Raw genomic sequence first — 14,439 nt, 5'->3', positions numbered from 1 at the left:
TTTCGGATGAGAGAAACTGAAATACAACGTTTTAGTGATTTAAAATAAATGTGCCGCAATAACAAAATATTATAAACAACACATCTGCCCAAAACTGGCGCAAAATGTTTAACCTTAAGCCTCCAAGATGTTACTCAGACCCCTTTTATTGTATTGTCATTATTTAACATATAAAACTTCTAAAGCTGAATATTAAGGCCACCTGTATAACAATTCGGTAAGAAATACACCTATGCCTTTGGTTGCCAGAACCTTGGACAGCAGTGTGCTCGACAATGGGAGGATGGAGTTATTTTAGACTTAATTTTATATTAAACAACAAATAAGTTAAAACACCGGTTGCATGCGGATACATTAGTTTTGCTTCGGCAAACTGCTTTGTAGACAAGGGAAACAATCTAATGAAGTCTCAGCAGGTCAGGTCATTTTCAGTGGAGGGGTCAGTGCCTCTCAAGTGCTGCCTGAAATAATCTTGGCCAGAAGCCAAGGCGTTTGGGTCCCACTGCTGGACTCGAGCCAAAGTGCAACAAGCTAAGAGACTACAAAGATGGCTGTCTGACATTACCAGATATTGATTTATCCAGAATACTACTGTTTTTAAACTAACATTTTGCTTCCTTTTATGTGGATGAAAGCACAGTGTTTTGGCCGATGTGTTATTAAACAGCAAAGCATAACATAACATAGAGCTCTAGGGTGTCATCATTTCCTGCACTACCTGAAGGCAGCATTGTGTTCCATTAAATGACCACTAGATGTCAGTGTAACTCAGAACTTGCAGGGCAATCAGACAGTCAGACACTGGAGTTTGAACTTTAAAACAAACATTATGCCGATCATCATACTGTGTCTCCAGAGATTAGACTCACAGGCTCTGTATTTGTGATGTCGCTCCCTCAGTCATGTCAAGACTTGAGCCTAACTTGTTCTTTTGTCGCTGGTCTGCAGACAGCATTCATGATGACTTTTCTTCTTTTCTCCTTAAACGTTTTATTTCTGTCTGCGCAAGGCTCCGCAGCCACGCACATATAGTCAAAATAGTCCCGCCTCTTTGATGTCCAAAACGGACTGTGTGAGGGAGAAACCAACCAACGACGGAGGCTGGGAAAAAAAACCCTCCGTACACCCATCACCGGAGAGCATCACTCTGCGCTCCGCCGATCATCTGTCCGGTGTCAGGTTGGATGGATCAGCCTTTGGGCGGGACACGGCAGCCAGCTGGAGAAGTAAAGCAGCCCAGAGACTGACGGTTCAGACATCAGTGAGTGAAACGTCTTTGGTGGGAGCAACATTGGGAAACATCCGCACTGTAACAGCATGCACGAAATTCCCACAGCAGCTCTTGGAGGAGCTGAGGGGAGAACACGTTAGGAGACTCGGTTAGTCCCATTGCACGGAGCAGGACAAAGCGGTGTGAGTGAGTTTCTGCTGCGGTGATAGCTCCCAGACACACAGCTCAACAGAAGCTCAGCAGAATGCAAACAACTAGGCTGCAGAAGACAATTTAAAACATCTCACAGCCAACTGCGTCGGGTAGTCTGCTGCGACTGGACTGCAACCATGTAGCCACTTTCTTTTTTTTTTTTTTTTTGCATGCAAGACACTTTGAGGAGTAGCTGTGGAAGGCTGTGAGGTGAACTCTGGGTGCGAGGAAACCAGAAACAGCACACACACACACACACACACACACACACACACACACACACACAGAGAGAGAGAGAGAGAGAGGTTTATTTACGCTCGTCCCGTCCACGCTGCTTATAGTTTCTGCACACTCCAGCCAAATAATGGCAAGACTACGGAGGAAAGCTTGTATAGCTCTCTTTCTCTTTACACTGTTCGTCTTTGGGACCATGATGGGACTGAGGACCCTGAAGCCCACCGACGGCTTCTCAGATCTGGCTCCGGGCTTGGAGCTGCTGCCGATGATAGGGGGGAAGATGGACCGTCGCTCCGTGTCCCGTGACGCCACCGCGTCCCCGGGTCAAGCCCGCCCGGCTGGCAGCAACACCAAAGCAGTTTTGTCCAACTCCGGCCCCGAAGGGAATATATTTTATGATGTTCATATTTTTTACTACACCTGGTACGGTAACCCGCATATGGACGGTAAATACATTCACTGGGACCACATCCTCGTTCCACACTGGGACCCCAAAATCGCATCCAGTTACCCGAGAGGGAGACACATGCCTCCCGAGGACATCGGGTCCAGTTTTTACCCCGAACTCAATCCGTACAGCTCGAGGGACCCTGACGTGTTGGAGTCCCACATGGAGCAGATTGGAGCATCTGCAGCAGGTACAGTCCAGAGATGCAACGGGGGGCACCCGGGATTTCTTGGAGAGAGAGATGGGTTGGGGGAAAAAAGAGCTGAGTGTTGTTTTTAGTGCCCAGCAACTGCACAGAAATCTGGCCTCTATAAGCGCAAAGCTGCCTCCTTTTCGCTTGACGGGCATAAAAAAAAACATTTTCAGCACCACACATCCACTGGACAGCTCCCTACACGCTCAGCTCAAAGTCGCCAAATATCTGCTGCTTCATGAGTTTGTAAAACTCCAGTAATCACAATATCAACCTCTGAGGTGTGTGGTTTAGTTTAGTGTGTTTTTTCAACACTTATCCCTTAGGGCTGGCTCATATGGTTGAAATCATTATAAATAGCAAAATATTAATATGGAAAATAGCACATTCATAATAATCAATGGGGAATGCAATAATGCAATGAACTGTTCCACTTGTATGTAGAATGAAACTAAGTTAGTCTGTTGAAATAATTACTTTGATTAACAGAATTAAGTAAAACAGAAACAATACAATATGGTCATATCATTAGGTTACATTTTTATTAACGTTTTTATCTTTATTTATTCAGGTAATCTCATTCAGATCAACTTCTCTTTCATGAAAGACCACCTGAGAACTAAACAATTAGAGTCAAACTACCACACAGCATTAACAAACATAACAGAAAGCACATCCAATGCCATGAAATAATCAACATTTTAAAAGGTGTGTAATTACCTACGAATAAGTTGCATTGTGTTACTGTAGTTACAACATTTAAATAAAAAAAGAGATGTATAGTATTAGATTATCAATGTCCCTTATCTCTGTATTGAGAACTTCAGGACTAGATCAGGTTTTTTTTTGGATGTCTCATGAAATATTAATGGGTTTGTTGTTAGTTTTAACTTGTATGGCTTCCCAAAAAGACAGTACAGTGCTATAGCCTGGTTTCAAATAACAGCCCGGTGTGTCCAGCCTTCAGCAGCCTGAACAATGATATGTTTCTGTCCTGCGGCTCAGTAGGTTATTGTACACCATGCGGGCAGATGACCAGACCATCCATCCCTTTGAAACTTCCCCGCATTGACAGATGGATCATGAGTGCTGCCTCACAATTCTTAGTTAAAACAATCCATTTAATTAGACACCAAAGCCAGCCAAACTCCAAATAGTTCCACTTGGCCTGATGACTGATTCCCCACCACTTCACAGAGACCCATAAACAAAATGAATAGCTTCGACTGTACTCTTAATACACACAGACATAGTAGGGTATTGTAATCTAATAGTCCCCACAGATCCACAGCAAGCGGACACGAGTTTAATGAATTAGCTCTGAGTGCATATCCCATGTGCCAGATCCTCTCTGGTGCCAGGCACCACTGTGGCTGATATGAAGTTATTTCTCAGCCAGCATCAGAGTATGAGGAGGCATTTCTCTGTTGGAATTTATGAGCTGTCACACACTCGAGCTGCGCAGAGATATTGCCACTAAAACAAGACGTAATAAATAGTCCAAAGTTGACAGATGCATATTCATCAATCAGCAGCAGAATATGGGTGTTGGGCAGGTAGGCATTTAGATGCAAACAATCAAATTTCCTCCATACAACCATGGATGGATTATTGAGCACAGGCCCAGGGACCCAGGGGGTCAGGGGGCTGCTGGGCCAGAGCCTCTGTTTAAAATGAATGTCAACATTTCTTGTGGACGAGTCAATTAAGCAACTACAAAGACACTAAATGACCATAAAGAGATGCAACAGACCAGAAGGAGTCATTAAACAACCACAAAATGACCACAAAGAGACATAAAATGGCCGCAAAAGAACCACAAAGAAGCAATATGACCACAAACTGAAGCACACCATTTGCAAATTGTCCACAGAGACATGCAAAACCACCATGAACAGATGCAAAATGACAACAACAACACTCTAAACATCCATAAAGAAATGCCAAATGACCACAAAGATACTAAAAACAACCACAGAGAAACACAAACCACCATAAAGGGACACAAAACCACCACATAGTGATGCATAACCAGCACAAAGAGTGACGTTTTGCTCTATGCATACAGCATCTTGCCACAAATCTTACCAGCATCTGTCCAAGTCCTGTAAAATATGTGTGGTAATTACTCAAATGGATTACTAGGGCAGACATTTTACAATGTGTTCAATAAAAGCGCAACTGACTGTGTTCATTCAATGGTCTCAAATGGCTCTGTAAAACTGTGTGAAGGGCTGTGTGAAAACCTCATAGTAGATTAATCACAGAAAAAGTTTTTCAGTACCCATTTATCCCCACAGGATTGTCAGCATTTCTTGCAATCAGCATGAAATCCATACATCATTTCAACAATGCATAAAACCTTTAGAGGTTCATATGCATTGTGTACATATGTTCTCAGCAGTAGGGGCTCTCTGAGGTATTAACCAGTGCATTTGGTCCAGGATGGATGATCAGACTCATGAGTGTCCATGTATCTCCAGGGGTTCTGGTCCTGTCCTGGTATCCTCCCGGCCTGGCTGATGACAACGGGGAACCTGCTGAGGATTTGGTACCAGCTGTACTGGATGCTGCATATAGACATAACCTCAAGGTAAAAGGCATCAGCACATTTTGAGAGTGTGTGTGTGTGTGTGTGTGTGTGTGTGTGTGTGTGTGTGTGTGTGTGTGTGTGTGCACGAGCAAGAAACAAAGTGAGGAAAAAGTCCAAGAGAAATGAATCAAATCTATTCTGTGACATGATATTCAGCTCAATTTTTGCTGCATACTCCAAGTTCTTGCAGGAAAATGAGTGTTGATTGTTCAATGATTTGTCCATTTTTAGTCTAGTTTTTTTTTTTATTTGTTCTTTATTTTCACATTTCATTTAACCAAGTTAATCCTATTACACTAGCCTCTATTGATGAAAAAATAAAAAATTAGACAATAAAAAACAGTAGGCTAAGAACAGACATAATCAAGGATAGAAGTATTTACCATAAAGTTTACAATTGTGCGAGATATATCTAATTTATCAATTTACCAATTTTCCTTATCATCTCCATCAGTAGACACTAGAGACAGACAAACAATATTTCTGTTGTGATCTGAGATGATAATTGCGAGATGAAAATAAATTTGTAAGATTTGCATATAATTTGCCCCGGATTAATTGCATTATTATTCAACAAATCACCATAATCAAGAACCCTTACAACGGTGCTGTCGACCAGCCATCTCCTCAATTCAAAGGACAACAGGACTAAACTTCAGCTTCTGTTCCTTCACAAGGTTTTCAATGTGAAAGGAAAAAAAATCATCAAGACTTTAAAGGACGGACTGTATTTATTAAGTGTATCTGGGAGAGAATATCCACAGCTATACAACACTTTATCATCTGCATAGAAATAAGGGTTAGTTTCAAACAAGACACCTAAATTATCTATTTAAAGATAAAATAAAAGCAGGACAAGCCCAGAACCTTGAGGCACTCCATTAAAGGCAGTAAACCAGCTTAGACTGTGTTTTAACGTATTAACATAGGCTAATTATGTCAAACCTCCAGCTTCCTGAACTCAAATGTTAATGTATGGAGAGATACCCATTATTTTATTTCTGAATAGTTGCCAGAATATGAATTAGGCTGAGGCTCCATGTGTAAATATGATTGTCTTTCCATTATCTCTCCATCCATTCCTCTCACTGAGTACAGTGACACAGGAGCAAGTAAAGGATTATTGATGCTCCACAGAGGTGAGCAGAGAGCTTAACACTGCTCAGGATAGTAATCTAAAACCAGCCATTGTGCTGTGGTGAGTTATACATGGAAGCAGCGGTTTCTTTGTGTCACAGGAGAGTAAGATTAAGAGCTGTTGAACTTGTTCTGCTGCCTCCTATAGAGCTGTCTGTGCTACTCAGGGATTTGACTCCGGATGTTTGCAGCTGCAGTGACATCTCCAGCATTAGAGCAAAAACGGGTCAAAGAGCTGCTGCTGCTGGATCAGTTGTTCAGTGAGGAATGAATGAGCTCGGGAGCATATCAGTAGGGTGGAGAGGTGGGGGGTAGCAAAACCATGTGACCAATTGCCAATTAGGTTGGAAAATGGCACGTTGAAGGAAATAACTTTCCATGTTGGTCCCTCTGCCTCCTGTCACTGTATCGAAGGCTTATTAAAGTTTTACAGGGAACGCTCGCTTGTAATGCGATACAACTCATGTCAGATACTCTCCAGATACAGACAGAGAGAAGAGGTGAAGGATGACAATGCGATGGAGAAAGGGAGATACAAGATTATCTTTCAGTAGGAATTTGAAATGATGTATAAGAGAGACAGGCTTGTAAGAGTTTTCCTATGTCAAAGCAGGTGCCATTAATAATGCACCAACAGCATTCTACATGTTTTAAGTAAAAATCAGACATCTGACATGCTAGGGGGCTGGAACCAGATAAAAGCATCAGCGTTACTGTAAAGTTTTTCTTTTTTTTGTAGTTTAACCTCTAAAATATGATTATTGCTGTTTTTCTTGTTTATCATTGTAAACTGAATATCTTTGAGGTTTGGTCTGTTGGTTGAACAAGACATTTTAACCAAGCTATTTATTGATATTTGTATTCAATAATTACAGGAAAGTTGTCATCTTAGCGACCACCCAGTAGATTTAAAAGAAGATCACTTGTCTTGCATTTGAGAGATGATAAATAATTTGTGAAATTGTGGGAAAAAACACCACTACTCTTCCTGAACAAGCTTCATATTTCTGTGTTGAAGTTACACATTTAATTGTATTTTTATAAGCCTCTTCAAGTATGTTCCTATTTTATGTTTAGGACCAAAAAGAACTACCTTACCTCACTGACCTATAAGGAATCAAGTTGTATTTGTAACTTGCAAAGTTATCACCAAGGTTAATTACAAAGTTAATTAATTTCGAAGGACCATTATTGTAACTCAATTCATTATCATGCCAGTGTTTGTATGCTGATGTGAAGATAAAGTTAATTTATTTTCCAGCAGCAATGTGACACATATTGGCCTTGTTCTCCGTATGAACTCAGAGGAGAGGCAGTACGTTTGTCAGGCCAGTCTGTCAGATTTGATATCAGATTTGTTCAGTCTGCTGTTTGGCTGCAGGCAAAGGAATAATGTATCTTTTGTGAGAGCAAGACAAGTACGCCTGGATTAGACATGCAACACTGAACTGATGAGGTTTTACACATAATGCTGTCAGGAGAGAAGCTAATAGATTGAATTTAATGCCATATTTTCTTGTCATCAGTGACCCACCAAGCATGACATTTTTATAAAAAGTGTGGAGGAGGCGTGTGTGGAGAACAGGCTGTGACATGCTTTCTGCAAATCAAGTGAACATTTCAGTATCTCATTGAAATAAGAATACGGAATTGCTTATCTTCATGTCTTATGAAAGAAGATCACAATCAGAGAGCAGAGCAGAGAAAGCCTTCAAATAAAATGATTCTATGTACAGCAGCATGTTGAGTGCAGCCTTTCCAAGCAATCCTCTTCCAGTTCTCGTTGTTTTTGATGAACTCCTCCCACTCCCTCTTCACACAGGGACATTTATCGTTAGAGTGCTTCTTCTTGCATAATTTCAGCAAAATGCTGACAAGTAAAGAACTTTGGCTCTCATCATTTGGAACTCTAAATTAAATTTTTTTGAAAGCAACAATCTTTAAAAAAATCTTTGCTCTTTTCTACTGAAAGGAAGACTAAAAGGTGGGAGGGAAGCCCAAGTGAGGAGGACAGATGGTCCCGCAGGAGTAGTGACAACAGCCAAAAATGTATCAGATCAGGATTCAGGAAACGCGCATTTCTGCAATCTGCTTTTAGTAGCAAAGTGGCTACCAGCCAGTCTGAGAAACGGTTGTGACAGTACATGAGCAGTTTTGTTTTGAAACATCAGGCCCTTGGTGAGTCTGTATAATTACACTAAAATCGTTGTATTACTTTCTTTGTCCTGTGCTATCTTCTCTTGTTTGTCACAACAGCACTCCTCCTAACTGAGAATGAGGATTACAGTACGCCTGCCACTCTTCCTAACCAACTACTCGATAGAGCAATCTAAGACAGCATGTGGACAAGTCTTTACAGTGGTTTTATGTAGCTCAGTGGGGCATAAATATGGCATTAACCTTTCCAAGATTCATGGCTGGATAAACCTATTGGGGGCCTGGGCCAAAAACTAGCTATTGGGCCCCTAATGACTCCCAGAAATAGTGAAAAATGCCTGTTTCTCAAATGTATGTATTGAAATTGCTGTTTTATTCAGTCCAAAACCTCAAAGATATTCAGTTAACCCTCGGACAGAGAAAAGCATGAAACCAGAGAATTCTTGCTATTTAATGTTTGCCAAATTACTTAATCTATTATCCAAATTAGTTACTGATTAATGTTTTGTTTTAATGTATGATAGGTGGGTTTAGTTTGTTGCTACAAGCCACATCTAAGTTCAAGATGAGTCAGTAAAAATAATTTAATTTATTGTAAAATGTACATAAATATTGGTTTAAAAATAGTCAAAAATAATATTTTGGACATCTGTTTTGACACGTAACGAGGGATAACTGCACAATTAACACAGGAATAACAGTTTAAAATGTTAAAAATACATTTAAAACTAGATTTTGATACTTAATCCCTACAAGTGACCACAGTTGCTTAATGTAGCCTGGGGGGGGGGTTTGTATGCACCCATAGTGGTATATGGAGAATTAGGTAAGAAAAATACTCTAAATTACTCTCAAGTTCAACTTCCATCATACTGGCAATGCCTCACCACATAGCTAAAAACACACTGAGACCTCGTTGGGTAATGCTGCACAAGAAAGCAATGTACTTTTTATTATATAAGTTGAACTGTATTTCAGCAGCACCCACACACTTCTCGTGTTTTTTGTATGAAAGAGTTGGAAAGCAGAACACATGGAGCCTCCACAGCAGTGCTGCTGCTCGACCTCAGCTTGAAGTGGATCTGAAATAGTCCTTCTGCCCAGGGAGGGTGGGGGCGGTTTGGTGGGGACAAGGTTGGGGGGGGGATTGGAAGCTGGTTGCAGGAGGGAGGGAGCAGAGGGGAAATGTGCATCATGGGTGCCATGACTCAGTTTGCCTCCCTGAACAATCTGCACCCTGAGGGGCTGTGAAAGTTCTATCCAGTAAGTAGGCCATGTAGCTGCATGTACGCAGGGGAATAAGGCCCATGGGTGCCCTGTGATGGCATCAGCCACACATTCTTGTTTCCAGATGTACCAAGTAGCTACATTCAGTCTTATGTGACCCTCCATTATTGTGTGTGTCCAGTGGCTTTGACCACAGAATGAAACTGACACTTTTGCATAAAGAAATGTGCTCAGCTTCCTTGAAATTGATCTAATTGTTATAAAGGTCTGGACCTTTATCATTGTGTTGGCTCATATCCCTCTCTTTGTGCTTTCTGCATGATGTGGCACTAAATTCCACTCTGCTCAGCATAAATCATGCTGGGGTTGTTCCAGGCTCATGCTGTCAGTGTTTATGAGGTTTCAAAATGCGTCGACTCTGTCTCATTTACTTCTAAATTACCACAGAGTAATGGGCCAGTGTGTTTGGAAAATGAGTTGAGTTTTCTAGTGGCGTGCAGTCTGCTGCAGTGAACAGGGAGACCATAACAACTTTTTTTCCTCACTGTGGATGGTAATTATGTGGCTTCATATGCTATAATACCTCACAGTTTTTTTAAAAAATAGGTTCATATTTAATCTGGCTTTACTGGACTGGTACTTAACAAGACATCCAGAAAGTTATAGCTTCCCAAACACTTATCCCAGGCTATGATTTACTCAGGTGGCAAGGATCTTTCTTCCTCTATCTTTCTTCAAATTGATACTTTGCCAGCATCCTACACCATCAAAATGTATGTTTTGTTTTACAAAAAAGCACTTAGCATCTCCCTTAGCGGCACAAGTGGTTCTGTTTTTCTTGCCTCCAGCTGAAATTTCATCTAAAGACATTTGCCGTGTAAAACAGTTTGCTAGGCTTTAGCCAATTTCAAACATCACTTTAATCCATTAGTACACTTATGGTCAATGTCACAGTGACACACTCAGTGGTGCCAACAGTCCTTTTTCCCAGAGAAAAGCTCCAGTGCAGTGTGCACCGCATGCTTATAATACAGCTTCCTATAGTAAACATTTTACAGATAACAAGCACACCATCACAAGACAAAGATTAAATGAACAATGTAAATCGTCCTTTTTCCTCACTGTTATGTTCTAATTCCAGATAGTGATATACATGCTTTAATCCTGCACATTTTCTGTCAGTGATACTGTTTTTTAGCCATGGTAATGCTGTGGCTTGAGGGATGGTAAAGTCAGTCTGTCGGTAGACCTCTTCGGTCCAGACTGATGTATCTCTACAACAAAAAGTCATTGCCTCCATGGCATTCATGGTACCCACAGGATCCTGATCACTTTGTGGAAAGAAGGTGAGAAGTATTTAGTTGGTTGCAATCTGCAACTTCACCGCTAGATATGACTAAATCCTTCACTTGTCCTTTTAACATCAGCAAGTTAGCACTGTCATTGCAGCATAGCATCACACAGCCTCACAGAGCCACTAGCATGGCATAATAAAATCCTGGGCTAATTGTAGCCGTTCACCTGATACACACAACTTAGTTCTGTCGGTCCTGTGTAGCTCACTAGATGACATCTTACATCCATTTAGTTGCTGTTGGCCTCCATCGTCTTAAAAAGCCCATTTCTCTTTACTTCCCTGGGGTGTCCACTGCTCGAGAAGAAAAATGTTTCACTTTGATCATACATTATTCAAATTGCTGAATTCTCTGGCCATGCCTTAAAATATTTAACCCAAGCACTTTTTGTGTACATGTCACTTCGGGTCCCTTGTTCCTCCTGCTGCTTTTGTTCATCAATTGAAAATACCCATGTCTAACTGAGAGTACTAAGAGTGTTACAAAAGTCTCCAAAGGGGCACCACTTAGGGTTAAAAACATCTTCTACAGTGTGACAGAAATTTGTCATGAAAAATGAGAGAGTAAAAACATGGTTCTTTACAGTCACATCCTGTCTGCCGCCTGCTGTCATGCTGTGCTTTAGGGCCACATTCTTTAAAATGGTGCATGATTTACTTGTATTGCACACTTAGCATGGTTGATGTCAAAAACAATACACATCTCTTTGAGCTTTTTTCCTCCTGGCAGCTCCTGAGTCCTCTGAGGAGTCTCCCCTTAGTATGTGAATGTTGATTTTATGTCAGTACTTCATCTGTATGTGCTGACTGTGGTATCATTTATATAATGAATGGAAACCAACAAGGCGTGTGTCTTTCTGCATGTTTTCCTAGGTGGCATTTCACATCCAGCCATACAGAGGACGAAATGACCAGAGTGTGCATGACAACATCAAGTATATCATTGACAGGTATGCACTTGTCTGGCTGCATTACTCCATCACTGACTCAACTTGAACCATTAAGACTTCATGCACAGTTAAAGTGCAACGGTAGTTACAAAACTGAAATACTTTTAGAAAGCATTTCTGCTTATATAAGGCCAGTTTCATGACTTATGAATGAGTTCTTGAAGCAAAAACTATTTTTTTTTACCTTTTAGTATCAAGGTTGCTCTGAAAAGAAGCACATGTCGTCTATATACAAACAAAAAAGGCTCAACACCTCCAAAGATATTCAGTTTCCAAGAAATACTCTTCATATTTTGCCTCAACAGTGATGGTGATAGGACAATCCTTCACCTACTTAAAACTATTTGCTTGGTTTCCATTATGTTTGCTGTAGATTTTGGTGACTCTATAATAATCCTTTATTAACTTAATATGCAAAATAATGTTTCCGCTTTTGTTTCCCCTTATGTAGCATTTAAAAATATAATAACATATTTTTATGGCCACTTGGGGGCAGCAGAAACACGTTGTGAACACAACACTGACATTTCCTCAACTTTTAAGTTTTATATAGTGAACTTGTTAGCAAACAGTTGGTTATTTACACATCCAGGAGTTAAAGACTAACTTTATCATTCATTTGAAGTCGTGTCTCTAGCCATCTGCTGAATGTAAGACCAGTATTCCCTCTGTTTTTAGCTCTGTTTTTAGTCTCCACCAACTCTAGTTTTTAGAGCCTTTTTGCCAAAAACAGCTGCCTGCTACAGCCAAAAATTATGCTGTGAACCAAAACGGTAACGTTGTGGCATGTACGGCTAAACAACCGGCTGCAACTTGGTATAAAGCTCCATAAAGCCGAGGGAAACTGCAGATTCCTAATCAATTCTTTGTAGGTTCATCACTACAAGTGACCTATTTTACATCGTCATTTGACACAAAACATATTGATTATAGCTGCTGTAGGTTTTTACAATCATCTTACTACACACTCTGACAGCCTCATATACTGTATATTTTTATGTTTATTTAAAATCAAATATGCAAACCCATGTTTTGTCTGGCTGCATCATCCCATTAAGTAAAACTATTCTCCATGTCTTGTGCATCATTTCATACATTTCCTCAAAGTTCAGCCCATAATGACCTATTTGACCTCTTTAATAACTTTTTGATCTCCACTAGAATTTGAGTTTATAATAACTGGCCAATGACTTGTTGAAAGGTTTACTGCCATCAGGCCAAAATATCCACTATGAAACTTACTGAGAAGATTTGTGATCCCCAGAGGATAAACTCTTTCCTCAACAGGAGATTTCTTCTCCTTGTGTCCCACGGTCAGCTTGAAACATATAATATAACACATATTAACAAACTAATCTAAAAGGCAGATTGATATGACACTTGACCACATTAATCCTACTCAAAGGGTAAACACTTTTGAATTGATTTAATGACTCCCACGGTTTTTTCTCTTCCACCAGGCTCAGAAGAAACATTTTCAGCCCTTTGCTGTTAAATCTTGCAAAATGATCAGTTTGTTGCACATTCCTTTGATGAGCATTGCTGCCTCTTGACTTAATCAACTAGTCATTTATCAACTAATTATTTCAGCACTAACTTACTGTTATTATTTCACTGCATTATTGTCTTTAAAGGTACGGTGACCATGGAGCCTTCTACAAGTTCACTTCCAGCACAGGGAAGAGTCTTCCTCTATTTTATATCTACGACACCTACCTAACTCCACCAGAGTCCTGGTCTGAATTTTTGACTCCCACTGGCTCCCACAGCGTGCGAGGCTCAGCCTATGACTCCATCTTCATTGCCCTGATTGTGGAGGAGCGCCACAAGCACGACATCCTCGCAGGTGGCTTTGACGGCATGTACACTTACTTCGCTTCCAACGGTTTCTCCTTCGGCTCCTCTCACCAGAACTGGAAGGCCATCAAAGCTTTTTGTGACGGCAACAATCTCCTTTTCATCCCCAGCGTTGGGCCTGGTTATATCGACACAAGCATCCGGCCTTGGAACAACCACAACATGCGCAACAGGGTGAACGGACGTTACTACGAGACGGCCCTGCAGGCAGCACTGAATGTGAGGCCAGAAATGGTCACCATCACATCTTTTAATGAATGGCACGAGGGGACGCAGATAGAGAGGGCCGTACCCAAAAAAACAGTGACCCGTGTGTACTTGGACTATCAGCCACATGGACCTGATCACTACCTGGAGCTGACCCGCCGCTGGGCAGAACAGTTCAACAAAGAGAAGGAGCAGTGGCTCATGTGAGCTTTCATCAAACTGACTTGAAACGGCATGCTCTTGTGGAAGTGTGTGTACACACAGAAGAGAAAGAACAAAAGGGAGTGAATGTAGAGTGATCAGTATAGATTTGAGTGCATAAGGACATGCTTTTACCTTTAATTGACTGGATATGAGACTTCCTGTGAGTGAGTGCATTTGTGCAGGGATGCTGATCTGCAAGAATAGATCCCGTGTTGGTGGTGTAACTGTCTTGAAGTTTTCAGGTAAAGCAGCATTAAAGGGTTATTCTTGGGAACTTCCATTGACAGCCCAGACTTCTAAAATGCTCTGTAAGGTGGTCCCTGACCTCTATTCATTTAATGATTTTCTCAAATACGCTTCCTGAGAAACTCCTGCCTGAGACATTCATAAATACTGTCACCATGTAAAGGCCTCATTTCCCTCCCTGCAGTTACATAATAGATTTGATTACA

The 14,439-nt window shown here is 41.0% G+C and overlaps 1 protein-coding gene across 1 annotated transcript in view; it reads left to right on the top strand.

Annotated features, from left to right (window-relative positions):
- The window catches only part of LOC127367693 (glycoprotein endo-alpha-1,2-mannosidase-like protein), a 21,729-nt gene extending 7,334 nt beyond the window's left edge, over positions 1-14,395 (top strand). The window contains exons 2-5 of the mRNA XM_051407747.1: positions 1,010-2,298; positions 4,785-4,894; positions 11,643-11,719; positions 13,354-14,395. Coding sequence (XP_051263707.1) covers positions 1,788-2,298; positions 4,785-4,894; positions 11,643-11,719; positions 13,354-13,990 — 1,335 coding nt within the window. The 5' untranslated portion in view covers positions 1,010-1,787 and the 3' untranslated portion in view covers positions 13,991-14,395. The remainder of the gene's footprint in view (positions 1-1,009; positions 2,299-4,784; positions 4,895-11,642; positions 11,720-13,353) is intronic.
- The last annotated feature ends 44 nt before the right edge of the window (positions 14,396-14,439 follow it).

The sequence above is a fragment of the Dicentrarchus labrax genome, unplaced genomic scaffold (genome assembly GCF_905237075.1).
Source record: "Dicentrarchus labrax unplaced genomic scaffold, dlabrax2021, whole genome shotgun sequence".
In the NCBI taxonomy this organism is placed as follows: domain Eukaryota; kingdom Metazoa; phylum Chordata; class Actinopteri; family Moronidae; genus Dicentrarchus; species Dicentrarchus labrax.
The sequence above is the reverse complement of the archived record's forward strand: the minus strand, read 5'-3'. Positions and strand labels throughout refer to the sequence as shown.